Source organism: Diadema antillarum, unplaced genomic scaffold (assembly GCF_040938485.1).
Source record: "Diadema antillarum isolate AM-2024a unplaced genomic scaffold, OU_Dant_1.0 seq00001551_RagTag, whole genome shotgun sequence".
NCBI lineage: Eukaryota > Metazoa > Echinodermata > Echinoidea > Diadematoida > Diadematidae > Diadema > Diadema antillarum.
Window position 1 is genome coordinate 239,761 of NW_027272280.1, and position 18,059 is coordinate 257,819.

The 18,059-nt window shown below is 38.3% G+C and overlaps 1 protein-coding gene across 1 annotated transcript; it reads left to right on the plus strand.

The window, feature by feature from the left end:
- Nucleotides 1–7,679: 7,679 nt before the first annotated feature.
- Nucleotides 7,680–15,566, plus strand: LOC139710642 (sulfoquinovosidase-like). The gene is made up of 5 exons (XM_071622562.1): nucleotides 7,680–7,985; nucleotides 11,411–11,599; nucleotides 12,229–12,600; nucleotides 13,186–14,407; nucleotides 15,436–15,566. The coding sequence occupies exons 1-5, from the start codon at nucleotides 7,680–7,682 to the stop codon at nucleotides 15,564–15,566; spliced, it is 2,220 nt and encodes a 739-aa protein (XP_071478663.1).
- Nucleotides 15,567–18,059: the final 2,493 nt, after the last annotated feature.

Sequence of the window (18,059 nt, forward strand, 5' to 3'; positions counted from 1 at the left end):
CTGGCAGTGACAGCAGCATCTACAAAGGTCTTACCTGGGCCCCGTTTTATCAAAAGATAAAATCGATATTAAATTTCCTTACCACACAGGCTGCCATAGATTTACAGTTGAAATCAACTATATAATCAATTTTAACCTTTCATAAAACAGGGCCCTGGTGTATTGCAAATGCAAGAAAAAACACCAAATACAGTTTCCTCCAATTCTGGTACTGAGTCATTTTTCCGTTGGGGATATATACCTTCTAGATGTAAGTGAGAGAAGATGATAGATTTGTGGTGAAGAATTCACATTGTGGTAATTTCTGGGAGAAACACTCTTTATTCTGAAGTGAATTAGCAGCCCAATTACAGACAAGTAAAAAGTGAGACGATATATGGAGAAATAAGAGTTTTGGAAACTTAAGTACCAGATTGATGTTTTAAAGTCATTATTTTGTCATGATAAAAGCAAGTAATTCCATGACCAAACTGCTGTCATCTGAATTCATTCTCAGACAACTTGTGTAGGTCCTTTGACAGGGGCGGATCCAGGAATTCTGTAAAGGGGGGGGGGGGGGGGGGGCGTAACTTATTTTTGGTGCCACTTCCGGGTTTAATTTCATCTTTTTCTTTTTATTTCTTTTGTTTTTAGTGATAAATAAAGGGGGGGCGTGCGCCTCTTGCGAGCCCCTCTGGATCCGCCTCTGCTTTGAGAATGTTGCATTTTTAAGCTTTGATGATGCAATAGATGCTCTAAATATTTCTCCAGGATTTGATATAGATTTTATTAATTTGATTGACAAGCTAAGGCAAGACAGGGTAATTCTTACATTTGTATTATGTATATCAAGATGCAATACATTAATTAAATGTGCATATTTCTTTCATTATGCTTTCTATACTTATAGAAGCTCAACTGCTTATCCAGTGGTGAGCAGTGGTATGTACACAGTAAAATGTGTTTTCCTATCTGTTATTGATGTAATCTAAATTCATTATCAACATGTCTTTCTAAAGAGCAATTTCTTCGTAAAGTCTAACAAAATACTAACGGTATAGTGGACAGAAAACCTTGAAGCTCTAACGAGTTGGCCCAAAGGAGAGGTTCTTTAACTCTTCAAGAGATGTTGCACTGTTGCATAAAGATACAAAAAAAGGTTTTGTTTATTCAAGATGTGTACAGTGCACTCCTGTTATAATGAACACAGTTGAATTCATTGCTGCTCAGCAAATTGAATATTCAGGTCCTAAAACTTTCTCTATAATTATCTACATAATGCTTTATTTGTTCAGCAGTTACAAAATTTCAATGTAACATAAGAAAACCAGCAAAGTTCTGAGGACTTTGTTATAACAGGAGTCGCTTGTACAGAGCAACAAAAAAATGTGTATTTTATGGAAGTGGAGGTCACTTGTGTTTGTTTGCTTGTTAGCAATTCATACATTGTTAATGTCGCGTGCATTCCCCTTGAGTGTGTGAGTAATATGTATCTGATTTAGTGAAGTTATCATTTTTCCAATCATTGCTTAGCATAATGGGATTTAATAATATATACCTATCATGGTTGTGTCTGAAAGACTTACATTGTAAATGTACATGAGAAGGGATTGTTTTTCCTAATATTTGTGTCTGCCATTATACATATGTGTATGCATGTCATTAAAAGCACATACCACTCTCTTCTAAATACAGCATTACCCCTCAGTCATTTCTAGTCACAGACATTTTCGTTGTTGAAATATGGAACATTTTGGGATGTCTCACTGCCGAGGACTTTGCCACATCTATGCTCCTTGATGGTTTGCGTGACTAACATCTAACTTTTCTTTCCTCTCACCTCCCTGGATACAACATATGTCATTGCTTCTACGACTGATTATATTATTTTTGGGCAGACATTTATTTGCAGCTAGTTGTAGAAAAAGCACATGAATAACACTTCAAATTTCCAAACAATGCATGCACTCTATATATCAAAGCAAAACAAAACAATAAGATAACAGCAGAAATAATTATATTGCTGTTTTATAGTCATATAATTGCCCTTTTGAATTTGCTAACTGGCTATTTGACTTGTTACTTCTCATATTTGATGATGGTGACTTTCCAACGATTTACTGCATGTCACAACTGGTTTTGATATTATTCAATGTTTTAAAGTTGCCCAACATCCAGTCTTTTGGATTTATAAACCATGCCTTTTCCTCTGAAATATCTAGTCAATGTATGATAACCAAATTATAATCATGAAATGCAATACACTAGTATACATGTTTACCAAGTGCTTTATCTGTTAAACAATGTTCTGAATGACAGCAGGCAGTATTAAGCACGGAAGATCTGATGTTTTTATGTGCGTGATTGTTTTCATAGCCCTTCTCCTTCTTTGTTTTTTAGTGCATGGGGTGAAGGAAAGGTTCCAGTTTTAGGTACCAGTTTTAGATTCCTTTTCAGGAGCATAGTGGTCCTGATGAATTTATTATATATAGAGGTCAGGGGCGGATCCAGGAATGCCGTAAAGGGGAGACACCTTTACAAAACTAAAGGGGGGCACATGCGCCCCTCTTTTTTCTTTTTATTTCTCTTGTTTTAGCAAAAAATAAAGAGGGGGCGCATCCTCTGGATTCGCCACTGGAAGTCATTCTGTACCATGAAGAACACAAAAGGCATTAGCCCTCTCCCATTAAACAGACACACTTTGCAGAATTATTATCTTTATTTACCTTTTTTTTTCAGGGAATGCAGGTCATTTGATTGATTAATTTGATTGATCATTTATCCATAATTCTTGTCATTCATTCATTCATTCATTCATTCATTCATGCATAAACTTTATTCTAAAGTTTTAAAGCAAGATGACTTATTCAATTAATTCATAGCTGGGACCATGTAGCTATCTGGATAATAAATCAGTTATTTTGCTGCAAAATATGACATTGAAAGCATTAATTTATCATCAAAATAGCATCATTTACATTTAGTTGCTATAACAGTGTTGAGCTGAGAAGACAGAATGAAATACGAGGCATGGAGAATGAGTCATGACTTGTGCAGATCTTGGGATTTCTTCAGGGTAGTCCCACCTGTGCATATATCAGTCAGTACTCTGGCCTTATGCTGACATAGATATGAACATTTTCAAACTACACTGTAGCACACCTGTACTTGAGTATCAGCATGTCCAGTGAACTAGTCAGCAAATTGATTTATTGAGTTGACTTGCTCAGATTCCTTAGCCAAGACCTTGTTACGTCGTGCAATCTCAAATTAATTATGTCAGACATCGTGTAGTAACTTTATTTGAGATTAGCATTTTTTTTAGACCTTGAATTCTTCATAGCTCTCTACATGTAAAGTTGTATTGCTATGAGGTGCTGAAGTGCAATGTCCAGTCAAACACAGATGAGAATTGAACAGATGAATAACAGTTTCTTTAAATATGTTTCAACTGATTTTAGTGCCCATATAGCTTTTACTCATATGAGCTCCCTTGAGAAATATTCAAGGTTAGGTGTCATTATGATTCCATGGATATGAAAATGACTGATTTAGGAGTTAACATTTAAACAAAAAAGTGATTTTAATCATGGCATGTTAGAGTAATTTATGTTTATTTTTTAAGGGAAAGGAAATTAATTACTGTAAAAGTGGATATTTTTGCGTGACTAATTTTTCGCGCTTGGCCGGGTAAGAAGAGCTTCGCGTGTTTTTAATTCCGCAGAATCAAGACATCACGCACGGGAACATATGGCAAGCAAAAATATTTGTGTGCTTTTATTTTCGCGCTAGTTTCTGGTTGCGCGAAATGCGCGAAAATTTCAACACCATGAAAATTTCCACTTTTACAGTAGTCATGTATCATACATTGTACTGCAGTGGCTTGAATGTCTCCATGTTTTTCTGTTGGAACTGAAATGACATCATTCACAGTGCAAGTGACATTTCCTTGGGTGCTGACTTTGCTCACTGTGCTTGTATTTCTTGTGCATTTGATAAGCGAATCCATTTCACAGGAAAAGTGTATATGTAGGATTTCTTTTCATATTACCAGTGTGTTTACACTAGGAACAACACAGGATTTTATAAAAGTGATTTTAATTTCTAACAGGGTGTGTGCCATTCAAAAAGTTGTAATAATTGTATACATGTATTTTTGCAAATGAAGACGGTGAGAACTAATGCAAAGCTATGCAGTCTTTTTTAATTTTTTTTTCTCATAAAAGAACATTTGTGTAATTATCAATTTGTTACTGGCATTATGAATGCTGATTTTGTAAGAAAATTGCAATGTGAATGAAGTTTGTGAAATTTAATTTCTTTGGATATTGCTTTTAAAGGGATGTTACAGTATTGGTGGAGATGAGAATTGGGCTTTTAACTTTTTGCGAGATACCAAGAAAACACTTATGATATAGTACGGAGCATACCATTTTAAGAGGAATTCAAAGTTTGTTTAATGAAAATCGGGTTTGGAATGACTGAAACATCCTAAAACAAAGTAAAACAAAGCGATCGTAATAAAGTGTGGGTCGCGGCACACTTTATTAGAATTGCTCTTTTTTTGATATCTCAGCCATTTCAAAACCAATTTTCATCAAATAAACGTTGAATTCCTCATAGAATTACATGCTCTTTCATATTTTATAAGAGGTTTCTCATTATCCCACCAAAAAATGTGAGAAACCTGAAATTAGGTCTCAACCAAAACTATACGATCCCTTTAAGCGTGATCATGGCTTAAACATACTTGAGTTTCCAGGGCCTAAGAGGATAAAAAGGTGCAAGCTGGGATGTTTGAATTATATACAGTATTATGTGTGTGTATTCAAATTGCATTTATTTTTCATGTTTTAGATTATTCAGTGGGTATGGGAAAAGTGTAGTCAGAGATAACAGACAAAAGAAAAAAATTAACAAATGCTAACTTTGTCACACGGAGATGGGCTCTTATGGGTTTCTGAATTACTGTAAATCATGTGCAGGCTAACATTACATAAGCTGACAAAATGCATAATTTGACACAATGAAAAAATCCTGAAATTTTTGTTACATTTGTCAGTTACTTTGTGACCTCCGCCTATACTCAAGTCAACATTTGGGTATGTCGGTAGATTTTCTTCGGCTCCTTTTGTGTTGACTTGTGTGAGATTTACTGTATGTAGACGCACTCTTGTGGCACGTCAAGGACACTGCAGATCATCTGCAAGACATAAGATACGGCGAATGTCTTTAGTCTTAAGTTTGGTATAATTATATTGTCTATATACTTGTACTTTCATTTGATGAAATTACATATGTTGAATACTTCAACTGATGCATTTTTTTTGTTGTTGTGGTGTATGTGATGGGAAATGTTCTTGGAACTGTAGACCTATTGTACATGTTTTCTAGGAAAAGATGTGTAATAATGTGCATTACAAAAGGGAATAAATATGGTGTTAGTGGTAACACATGATACGAAGCTAGATTGTGCAGTGATTGTGTTTGTTTTGAAGATGAGAGAGGTTGGACATAAGTTTGTCCTACCATCTTTAATGTAACTAGTGGCGGCAATAAGAGGTGGAACTTCAGGCCTATTCCAACCTGTCATGCTTTCTATGTGTTCCAGCCAGACATGCCACAAAGTAATGAAATGCCGTCGAGGAGTTTGAAAATGCAGTTAGTTGTATGATTATTGATATGAATGTGCAAATGTGAGAGCTGATGATGTCATACCAACACCTCACAATTTCCTATTGATAGGTGTACAAATAATGACAAAAATACAATGTTTCTGTTATCAAAGCAGGGATGCCAAGTTCAAAAAAATTTTATGAGTGAGATTTTCATGACTCGGCATCTCGGCATGCGAATGTGCATGCGAGCGAGGGTGTGGGAGGGGTTTTTCCCCCCTGTGGCCTCCCACGGTAGGGAGCTTTTTTAATTTTTAGCTCTTAATGGTGCGATCAGGTGCATACTTAAGTGACTATTTTTTACTTATTTTGAAAGACAAAAGGGAAACATACCTTCAATTGCAACTATCACTTTAATCTTTTGAGCTATGCTCATTATTATAGGCCCAAGTTGCAGACTTCGCCCGGTGCGTGAGAAAAATGGGTGTCATGCGTGAGATCGTGAGATGGCCCCTAAATGCTTGAGTCTCACGCAGAATGCGTGAGACTTGGTAGCTCTGTCAAAGTGTAAAACGTGATGTTATTCCTGCTTGAATAACATCAGAATAATGATCAGTAAGATATTATATTAACAGGATTTGAGACTGCCATAATTGCATTTTAATGAATGATTGGAAATTTCATATGTTTAGCATATTAGTATATGGCAAGTTGGGAAGGGATGACATCATCACTTCCTTATTTGCATATTCACATTGACTGTATAAGAACTGTGTACTGAAAACTTAGCAAAACTTCAATACAGCATATGTCATAATTTCCTTATTTTTCAACTGATTTTGATCAAATTTTTATTGTTTTCCTAGGAAAATTTTTTGCCAAATTTTTTTTCAGACAAATTTTCAACTGCACTACAATGCCCACTTGATTGAACATCGATAGCTCAACCCTTTTGGCATAGTTGATTTCCAGCCCCTTTGCCTATTTAAATCACTCCCACAAAATGCGCCCTCTTCGGCGACGAAGTCGCCGCCCGCGACAGAGCCGCCGTCTTGCTTTGCCGAAAAGCAGACCATCCAGCTCACAGAACAAGTTCTGTGATCCAGCTCAACCTGATATATGTATTTCTTTCGTTGATAGAGGGCGTTGATATTCTTGGAAGTAAATTAGTACGCGCAGATGGTCTGGAAGCCAGATTATTTAGGCATCGCACATTTCAAAGTCGCTTTATATCGCAATTGTGAATTAAAGAGAAAATACATTGTACATGTATTATGTCTAGTTGAATTTATTCAGAAGTGATACTGCTTTGCATGACTGTAAATTCAGGAAAGCAGGTCTCATTTTGGGAATTTAAACCTCTTTTTTCATGGTAAGCGTCAAGTCTATATACTGTAGCTAATCATAAAATATGACATTATTTTATCAATCATGTTTGATACAAATTCAAAAATGGGGAGATGAACAAAAACTCTGTAATTGAATAGTTCTTTATATCTTTAAAGTGTGGGTCGCAGGGGATGATTATTCAAATTTCGATTTTCCTTTTTGATGTCATTGCATTGCAGTCAACTTTTTTATTCGCGGTTCATCAGCATAAACATATTGAATATGATCACAGTGACAAAGTGATCAAGCGAAATTATTTTTTTTCAACACATATAACAATTTATTCTATACTCTAACATTGTGCTCTAACGTTGTGCTCTCTGTACAGTGTCGTCCAATCATGTAGTGAGAATAACATAGGAAGTGAAGATTGACAACATGGTCTGTAACGGCCCTCTGTCCTCGTCGTAATGTTTATTTACACGTTTACGACCCTCCCCATCTCTGCGGCGCCGCCTTGATCTCATGACCAAGGATTACACCTCTGCCATTCGATCCTATATAGACAATGCAGATAAGCTTCCAATAACATTTTAAAAGGTCTTGCAGTTCGTCGGAACGGACTAGCCCTGCGCAGATCCGAGAGGCGAAGTATATTCAGTTCAGTTGGAAATGACTCTCCACGCGGCATTTCATGTCACCAATATAACGCGACAGCTTTGCCAATAGGAGAGAGAAAAGTCGGAAGCGTCGGACATGGCGTCAAAGGCGAGATTGGTGATCGCCCTGGTGGCTTGGACATTTTCTATGTCCTTAGCGTTCGATGTCACTGATAATGCCACCCACGTTTCGGTGTCGCTCAACGGCGTTCTGTTGATGGAGCACTCGTCGTCTTCCCCGTGTATTTTCGCCGGGTCGGGTGCGCCGACGTACGAAGGCCAATTCGGCAACTACGACGTGACGGACTTCGTGCAGGAGCGCGTCGCCCTTCTCGATTTCGCGGTCGATAGGCCGACTGCTGATAGAGTCCGAGTTACTTTTGACAGACAAGGACTTTTACAGGTTAGTAAATGAAACTAGCACTTCGATTTATTTTGTCAATCTAAGCCTAATCTTTTGTTTTGTTTGTTTTGTTTGTTTTTAGCCAAATATCGACTTTTCTCTCTTCCTTTGGCGAGTGAATAATTATTGAATTACTAGTAGTCAAGTCGGCCTTACTATTCATAAGAACATGTATGGCTTTTAGAAGAATGAATCATTTGAAACTAGCTATAAATATACGTAATTCGTTGCACTTCCGCGAGAAATATGAGAAAATGCAATCGCGAATGAGGAACTTATCTTGCATTAAAAACTAAAATATCCAAAGGGATATCGCTACTGTATATACTTTTTTTTTTCATTTTCCTTTTTTGAAATTACATGATAATTCTATATGCCTCTGTTTATGTATGCGTCATAAATTTACGTTATATCAATGAAATCAATTCATGATCAATTCTGTCATCCGAAGATGTGTGGGCAAACGGGTATCATAGCTCAATATACCTCAATGAATATAAAGATAAAGGATATAATATATATATATATATATATATATATATATATATATATATATATATTTGTAATCATCATCATCATCACCATCTATGTGTGTGCATAAATGATATATTATACGTGTGTGTGTGCGTGATTGTTTTAGTTTTTGTACAAATGTTCTTTTTGTACTTTTCACCTAAGTAAAAATCCAGTGAATGAACGTAATTTCTGAAATTATCTTGTGTGTTTTCTTAACCGTTATACTGTCAATACCAATCGAAGACTATACCGGTCTTCACAGCTAGAAAATGTTAAATGCTTTTCGGCAGTGGTCCTGAGAAGTTTTAGTTTAACATGTAAATTCGTTTCATATCAGTTTTCTCTATATGTTAGCTGCCGAATGCTTCCTTTATCTGGTTTGGTTTGTCTCAAAGATACATGAGAAAGTAAATTGATCTGTTCACAAGAAAAAAAATATATATTACGCATAGTTGATATCAAATGACACAAACTGACAGAAACAGATGGCACGAAAGGACATCAATGACACCATACAAGATTTTCAGCAGTGGTTTTTTTCTTCACGAATACACCGACAGAGATTGTATAAAAGTATATAGGCTGCTCTCACTGAAACCATTCATTTTGATAAAGATCTCACCGAATAACTACGTAGATATATAGCGACGCGTAACGGCAAACATATACTGCAATGTTGTCATCCATATTTTGTCTGTAGCTTCCCTCCTCATTCTGACAAAGGTAGGTTACTGGTATGTTTACGGCCCTAAATTGCCCCGGCTCAGCAAAATTATGATAGAATTGGGCTATTATCGAGATATCAGCGTTGAAGCCCTAAAGTGTATTTACTCACGCCTCTCAAAGTCCCAGTCACCTTTTCCGTCCCTTATTTTCCCCTAAGTCGTCAGTTTATGGTCCGAAACACGCACCAACATCTAGTGACAATTTCCGACCCAAACTTGATGACGCTATATTATGCTCAAGTGTACCGCATTTATAGGTGCAATGACAGAGAGGATGAAAGCACAATCAAAACTAATGTAGGCTTATATATACAGTTATTGTGAGAACATTTTGCAAAAGTGCACCTGCATCAAAGAAATTGTATTATGGTACAATGTCATGTGTGTTTCTCACATTGACCTCAATGCACGTAAGCAATGTACATTGTATATAGACGTATAATTTGCTGCCGAGTATATATCAACCCTTTCCATGCCAATGAGTCATGCACGCGTTTCACACACAAACTTGTGGACAGGAAATAAGCATGCAGAGGGTTAAATGGAGAGGACACGCGCCTTCATCACAATTTGCTGGGTTATTGATTCAAGGACATCAGCGTGCAGTAGGGGCCCTACCTATTATACTCATTGATGTTGCAGCCTATATGAGGCATTAATGTAATAATACTTACATACGCGGGTATGTGCAGATATTGTATTACCATATATGTTATACTTTTTTGATGAATTGATAATTTGATACTAACATTCCGTTATCTTTATTTCAGCGATATGAGATTGCAGATCGGGGCCTCGTTTCATAAAACTTGTTTTCAATAACAAGTTACGATAGCCTTTAGTATAAGCTACTGAAATCTTTGCATCTGATTGGCTGAGAGCAAATTTGTCAAAGAAATGTGGCAGTTGTTACTGATAACAAGTTTAATGAAACGGGACCCAGAGCACACTTTATTAAAGGTAGGGGATACCTTTTACAGACCTCCCAAAATGCAGCAAAACATTGAATATGAACCTCAGGGGACTTGTTTAGGCCACTGCTGAGAAATTTGGAAGTCAACAGTTATCTACAATTTGAATAATGCACAAAACTCAACTACTCAGTAGTTCTGTGGATGTGTCAGCCACACTTAAGCCTCTGTGTTGCAGTCTTCTGTATTTTTTATCTATAAACACAAATCTAAAAGTATAAGAGCTGATGTAATAACATATAGAGTGTGTGGCAAGAATGTATATAGAAATGTTTGTAAGTTTTGATGAACTTTCTTCACAAAATACACATGATGGACACACATGCAGTGCATGGGTCTGCAAAGGTAGCCTAGTAATGTACTGGAATTTACGGTGAGCCCCGAAAAAAATTCAATTCCAAATCTAACGGTCAATAAAAATGTACTAAATGTTACCTTCCACTTTCAATACTTTATGGGAGTTTCTAAAATGATACTCTCTTCAACATACCACTGTATTTATACAACTCTTCATTTGAGGCATGCAAATGGGATTCCCTACCTTTAAGTTTGATACTCCGATAGACTAATTAGCAAACAATTGAACCTCTGTTTCTAACATTAGTGAAACGCTTTCATGCTGAAGCGATATCAGAATGAATCCAAGAAAACACAATCATGAAACGATTCACCTGACTTCTAATTTATATATAACACCAGATGTCTATCTATCTCTTTTTCTCTCGCATTATAAATACACACACATACTTAACCATTAATATCTATACATGTATAATAAGTCAAACACGAATTGAAGAACAAAATAAAACGCGATATACAACCGAAAAGGAGCAGTGCGCCTGTGACTGCACGTATAGGAAGAGTCCTTGAATCGAAATTCCAAGAGAATATTACGAACTAAAGCACGAATTTAAATAGTGAAATAGAAACTTACACACAACAAAAGAAATGCGCAAGATGTTTCTCTATACAATGTACATTTTATAGTTGCGCCTTCTTTATAGGTTTAACTGCTTTCCGGGTAACTAATGGATTCTAAATTATACAAACAACAACTCAAAGCCAAACATGAACTGAAGGCGTATGTTGGGAGCATATGCTGCCTAATGATGAACCGCAAGCCCATATACAAGTCTAGATTGATGTTAATCAGAAGGAATTATGAAACCAAGTCCTCTATTCCCCTTTAATGCGCAATGACTGATCTGCTCAGGTTGTCTTCGAACTGGTGAGTGATGTCGACGGTAATTACTATGGGGAGTTCAGCTCGGTCGACGACGGCATCAATCGAATCTGGCTGCGCCTCGTCGCCGAGGCCGACGAGCGTGTCTACGGCGGTGGCGAACAGTTCTCATACTTCAACATGCGCGGGAGGACATTCCCAATATGGATCCAAGAACAGGTAACCGGAACCAGTCCTTTTCTCTCTTTGTTTGTCTATTATTTTCTTCATTTATTTATGTTTATTCATTAATTCAGTCATTTATGCATTTATTTACTCATTAATTTGATTTTAGTCATTTACTTATTTATCTGTACCTATTTATTCATTATTTATACATTCATTTATTTCTTACTATTCAATAATTATCTACTTTACTCGTCATTATCATGACTCCAATCAGACGCTGTTCTCGACAGGAACACAAACTGAAATTGAAACAGCGAAAGAAGGAATTCAACTGATAATATGAATTTTGCTAGGTTTGCCTACACCTACACCGTTTCGTTCGTACCCCTCAGTAACAGCTTCCTGAAGTGTGATTGATAACAGAACAACAAGCAATCATCAAAATCAATTATTTACATTTTTTTAAGAATCAATGTATATTGACATTATTTCTACATGACGTTGGTATGCATGTCAATCTGTCAAGTGACTAAGACTAAGAATCTGCAAGTTTTCGTTTCTGCAAAGTAATTACAATATCAAGTTATATGTTGAAGCTGTACTTAAACATGCGCTTAGATAAGTTCGCGGAAGGGGAATGCTTTCTTATTTAGAGAATGTGATGTGTTTTTGAACTGTAGGGTGTCGGCCGCGACAAAAACTACGAGATCACCTTCCTAGCCGACCAGCGCGACGGGGGAGGAGGCGACTATTACACCACCTACTGGGCGCAGCCCACTTTCCTCTCCAGTCGCAAGTACTACGCGCACTTCACGACGAACGCGTACTCCGAGTTTGACTTCCGATCTAGCGCGTACCACGAGATTCAACTGTGGGGGGATTCCCCTGGTCGAGTCTACTTTTTCACGGGGGCGACCTATGTGGAACTGGTGGAGCAGATGACGGCTTACCTGGGCAGACAGCCGATGCCGCCGGAGTGGGTGTACAACGGGACCATCATCGGGGTGCAAGGGGGCACAGACTTGATGCTGGAATATCTGGCCCTTGCAGAGGTGAGGTATATTTTTGTTTGGCGGTAAACTATGGAACATTTGATTATCACGTAATACACCGGGTTGCCCTATTGATCTGCTGACGTAATTTCCGCATCTGCAAGCAATATTTCGGTTACGTATATTGTAATGGTGTGATGATCGGGCAAATTTGTAATAGAAACAAAGTGAAGGGGTAGACAATGGCTCCTGTTTGCTTTTTCCCTATTATGATGCTTCTTAGTATCCTACGAAAGGAATCACTCCAACATTTTTTTTTCGTTCTCTTAATAGTTCGACTTCTACAATATTCAGTAACAGTATAGAAAGATAACTCGCTAGATTTAATGTCTTCGATAATTTGGTGATCTGTTTTTAGACGCAGTTGCTACACAATGCATCAACCTGACATGGATAATATATACATAAGCCTCGTGTTATATCCAATGCTAGTTAGTTGATGCATCTTTTTAGGTTATCAGGTCCTAAACCTTGAGGAGTGCTGCCTATAGCATTTTCGAAAGGTGACGAGATGATTAGCATACACCGAGCGTAACTTATGAATTATTCATCTTACTTTGTTCGACTTTTCGTCATCTCATACAGGCTCATGGGATAAGAGTGAGTGGCATTTGGATTCAAGACTGGGCGGGGCGCATCACAACATCCTTTGGTAGACGCCTCTTCTGGAACTGGGAGTGGGATCCTGAACAGTACCCTAATCTGGATCAGGTCATTGTCGATCTGAAGAAGCGCGGTATTCGGATTCTCGTCTACGCCAACCCCAATCTCAACAGGGAAGGGAGCCTGTATCAAGAAGCGGCGAGGGAGGATTATCTAATCAAAAACACGAGTGGAGACCCTTACATTGTCGATTATGGAGAGTTCTTTTGCGGGATAGTGGATTTCACCAACCCTGATGCCGCGCAGTGGTACAAGGACAGGATAATCAAGCAGAACATGTTGGATCTGGGGATAGGGGGTTGGATGGCAGACTTCGGGGAGTATCTCCCCATCGACGCGGTGTTCCACAGCGGAGCGGAAGGGACAGACATCCACAACAAGTGGCCGGCGATTTGGGCTCAGGTGAACCGGGAAGGGGTGGAGGAGGCGGGCCAGCTGGGAGAGATCCTGTTCTGGATGCGTGCTGGTTACACCGGATCGCAGGAGTTCAGCGTCATGACCTGGGCTGGTGACCAGTTTGTGGATTACGGTCTAGCTGACGGCATCGCTTCCGTCATCCCGGGCGCCCTTTCGCTGGGCATATCCGGCTACGGGATGAACCACTTCGACATCGGCGGCTACACATCGCTCTTCGACGTCACCAGGACGGAGGAGCTCTTCCTCCGCTACGCCGAGATGGCCGCCTTCACCACCATGATGCGGACCCACGAGGGCAACCGGCCTGACGAAAACTGGCAGTTCTATTCCAGCTCGCACACGATGTACGAGTTCGCGCGACACACTGAAATCTACGTCGCCCTCAACGACTACGTGAACGCCACGATTTGGGAGAACCACGAGCGCGGCATACCCGTCCAGAGACCGCTCTTCCTGCACTTCGAGAAGGACGAGACATCCTACGATATCCAGTATCAGTACATGTTCGGTAACGATCTGCTGGTTGCGCCTGTCTACGAGCAGGGCATAGAAAGCTGGGAAGTGTATCTTCCGCCGGAAAACTGGGTGTTCCTCTGGGATGAAACCATCACGTCAGTAGGAGGGGAGACCGTGACGGTTCCTGCCCCGATGGGTAACATCCCGGTCTTCTTCCGCAGCGCGTCCCCCTGGGCGGATACTTTCAGGAGCTTGAGGCAAATCTCGGCAGGTGAGTCAGAGTCATCAGTCTTTTAATCAGTGCTCTATCACAGCACTGTGTGTTTACATTGCGACCCATTTATAATTCGACGCATGCAAACTCCATGTTGTGATCATCGTTATTATCTTCTATCTTTTTTAACGCGCTCGCGTTCCTTGGCGGCGATTGCGGAATCCACTCTGCGCCAAAAATGTGTGATGAGACGGTTAATAATCTTGCATCCTCCATCCCCGCCGACTTTAAAAAGATTATAATTTTCTTTATGGTGGACGCCAAAGACGCGTTGTACGACAGGTGGTAAACCAGTTACACTACTAGTATAATTATGCTATGTATAATAATAAAAAAAAATGATTAAATGTTATAGTGTCGACTCGGCAGATTAGGCGTGTGCAAAAATTATTGCGTATAGATAGACTGTCTTGACCGCAGAATAGCAAGGCCAGATACATCTGGCTCATAAATATTATGAGACCGAGATTTTTGATCATTCAGTCCCCCAAATCCGAGATAGTTGTTCTATAGACACCCTTTATCTTCTTGAGGTGATCGACGGCTAATTTTGTTCGTTTATGCGAAATATGAAAATCCCAATACTGTAGTCCCCTGGGACTGCCCATAGTTCATAATCCATCGCCCAATCATAAAATTTGGTATCAACCTTTGTTCAAGGGGTGTAAAATAATTTCGTTCGTTATAACGTCATCTCATCTGCTAAACGATGCCTAGCAGCCGCGAGTTAAATTGCGGTGTTCAATTTTGTTATGATTGTATAGCTCCATGATCGAACAAGGAGGTAAGAACTTCTAGGCAAGCTCGCCTAGTACCTATACGTGGTCGTACTTATATAGCTGACTGAACTGGATAATGAAATAACTACGATCTCATATCCATCTGCTTCACAATTTACAATCTTTACAGTACGTTTTGAGATCGTGGCAAAATTACATAAAACGACCGTTTAGTGGTGACGGATTACAAGTATGCTAGAAGTATAATGACGTCACACTGTAATGTGTTCATAATCTCGAATGCAGTGACGGTCCCCCCGCCGACAGCCACAAGTGCGCCGTTTACTACCGACAGCGTGGGTATGACGACGCCATCCATGTTCTTCACGGTGTGTGCGATACTCGCGGGTTTCGTTGTGCGCCGTTCCCAGAAGTAGACATGCAACCAACGAGATGATAACAATTATACACAAAGAGGATGTCGCCATCGAAATGTAATCAATATTTGGTAAGGTGCTTTCACGAGGCTAAAAATTTTATACTTCGGGTTTGACAATCCAGTTGATAGCCTGACTTTACGTAGTGGAAAATCCGTCTACATTAATGTTTATGTCGCTTACACGCGTTCACTCAATATAATGCTGGATTCGCAGTTTGTAGAATTAATCAGGCTGTTAATTGTTTTTCTTTTCTGATTTTTTCTCCGCCTTTGATGGGACATTTTCCTGTGGCAACAAAAATATAACGTCGAAGATAATCATATTTGAATATGTAAAGAGCTTAATTCTTTTATATGTGTTACAGTACTTTGTGTTACTATAATTATTTTCTGTAGATAGTCTGTCTTTATCATTTATTCCCTTGTTTATGGTATGAAGAAGCCGTTTTGGATTTAGGCAGGAACCCCCCCCCCCCCCAATATAAGAAAAATAATAAATAGAAAAACAAGAAGCAAAACAACTCACTGTAAGACATAATATCAGCATTTTCAAAAGATTCTAAACGTGGAAATGTTTAAATGGAAATCAGTTGATGGTGTATCTGCGATGGCACTGAACAAAACATGGATTTTCACCACAGATAATCCCCCTTCTCCAAACTCTGCCTGTTTTATACTTTTTTTCATGTTTGCTTTTGTTTCTCTCCACTATATCAGTCAATTCAATCCCTCCTGCATTTTGCCCTTGCAGTTTTAGTCTACGTATTGTACCTCAATATTTTGTACAATTAATATGTATGATATTCACTGACTCTGTCAATTATGTGAATTTAACCACCTTGTATTATTTCGAACTACTTTTCCCGCACTTATTTGATGTGTTGATGTGGGTAATATGACAAATAATACAAGTGCTACATTAATTACCAAATTATCTGTCTCGCTATCTTGTTACTCTGGCATATCTTTGATGTGTTTCAAACTTTCACATATACTGGAGTGTCTATGCCCCGTATGAAGCTCACGAGTCTGCTTCGACAATGCAGAGAGAAAGAAGTGACAAAGTCTTCAAGCTATGCCCTAAAAACTTACTAGAATTCAGATTTAAAAAATAGCAAAATGTGTTTCAGGTGGTTGAATATGTAAATTATAATCCATTCTAGATGACTGTGGATTAGTAAAAAAACCTCTGCAAATCGACACAAAATGTTCACACTTGATCTTTTTACATTCCCTCTATGTTCTGTAAAAGTGGATATTTTCGTGCGAGTAATTTTTCGCGCTAGGCTGGGTGAGAAGAGTTTCGCGTGTTTTTAAATCCGTGGAATCAAGACATCACACACAGGACTATATGGCAAGCAAAAATATTCGCGTGCTTTTATTTTCGCGCTAGTTTCTGGTTGCGCGAAATGCGCGAAAATTTCAACACCGCGAAAATTTCCACTTTTACAGAGTATATGCTACCAACACAGTGCATCAATGATGCATCTTTATTTGCAACATATACATAAATAGCACCAAGAATGTATAAACATATAAACAAGAAAAAAAAAAACACCCCAAAACCTCAAACAAGATCTCAGTATTGGTGACAGATCCCATGAAGAGAGGGCTAACCTCTGGCTTCAATGTTTCTGATCATATTGTTTTAGTGTTTGATCTTTTCTGTTTAGATGTGTTCATTAAAGAAAAAATCCCCTCTCTGCTACAAGTGTATTTGTGTCATAAAAGGAATTATAGACTTTGTATATTCAGTTTAAATAATGTATAATTATTATATACACCCAACCAAAAAAGTTGTATTTTTGGATATATCTCAAAAAGTATTTCACCGATTTTCATAATTCAAATGGGATTGGATAAGTAATTTTATTACTCATAACATGAATGGCGTATCATTGCCACCAGATATCCCTATTGGTGTGAAAAAAAAAATGCATTTTATGTCAAAATGCATGGAAAAAAAAAGTTATTAAAAAAAATTATGAAAATCGGTAAAATACTTTTTGAGATATATCCAAAAATGCTAGGGGGAACTTACTTTTTTGGTTGAGTGTATACTTCTAGACACACTGTACATTGAAGCAAACTGTGGACTCTATGAAGCCCATTATGCATGCCACAGCTAAGTTAACATGCACATTACTCTTCTCACAAATAGATATTCACAACTAAGAGAAGACATAGAGTAATGATACTAAATGACAATGCCACGGTTCTGTATATTTGTTGCATTTTATTTACAAAGGCATTCATTTAAACATCTTCAATCAACATGACCATCCAATCACTGTATAGAAAATATATGATTTCTTGTTTTTGTTTGTTTCTTTGCTTCTTTAAATCTAGACATATGTATGTGATCAACATCACCTTGCTCCGCAACAGTAGTGATAATTGAACACTGTGTCTGACACAAATGTCCTCAGGAACATGTACAGTCTTCAGTTGCATATCCTCCCTGAATTAGCAAAACTGTCTGCATCGTTAC

Coding starts and splice junctions, on each gene's coding strand:
- LOC139710642 (XM_071622562.1), top strand. CDS start 7,680: ATGGCGTCAAAGGCGAGATTGGTGATCGCCCTGGTGGCTTGGACATTT. Junction 7,986..11,410: donor ACAGACAAGGACTTTTACAG/GTTAGTAAATGA, acceptor TGATCTGCTCAG/GTTGTCTTCGAACTGGTGAG. Junction 12,601..13,185: donor AATATCTGGCCCTTGCAGAG/GTGAGGTATATT, acceptor CATCTCATACAG/GCTCATGGGATAAGAGTGAG.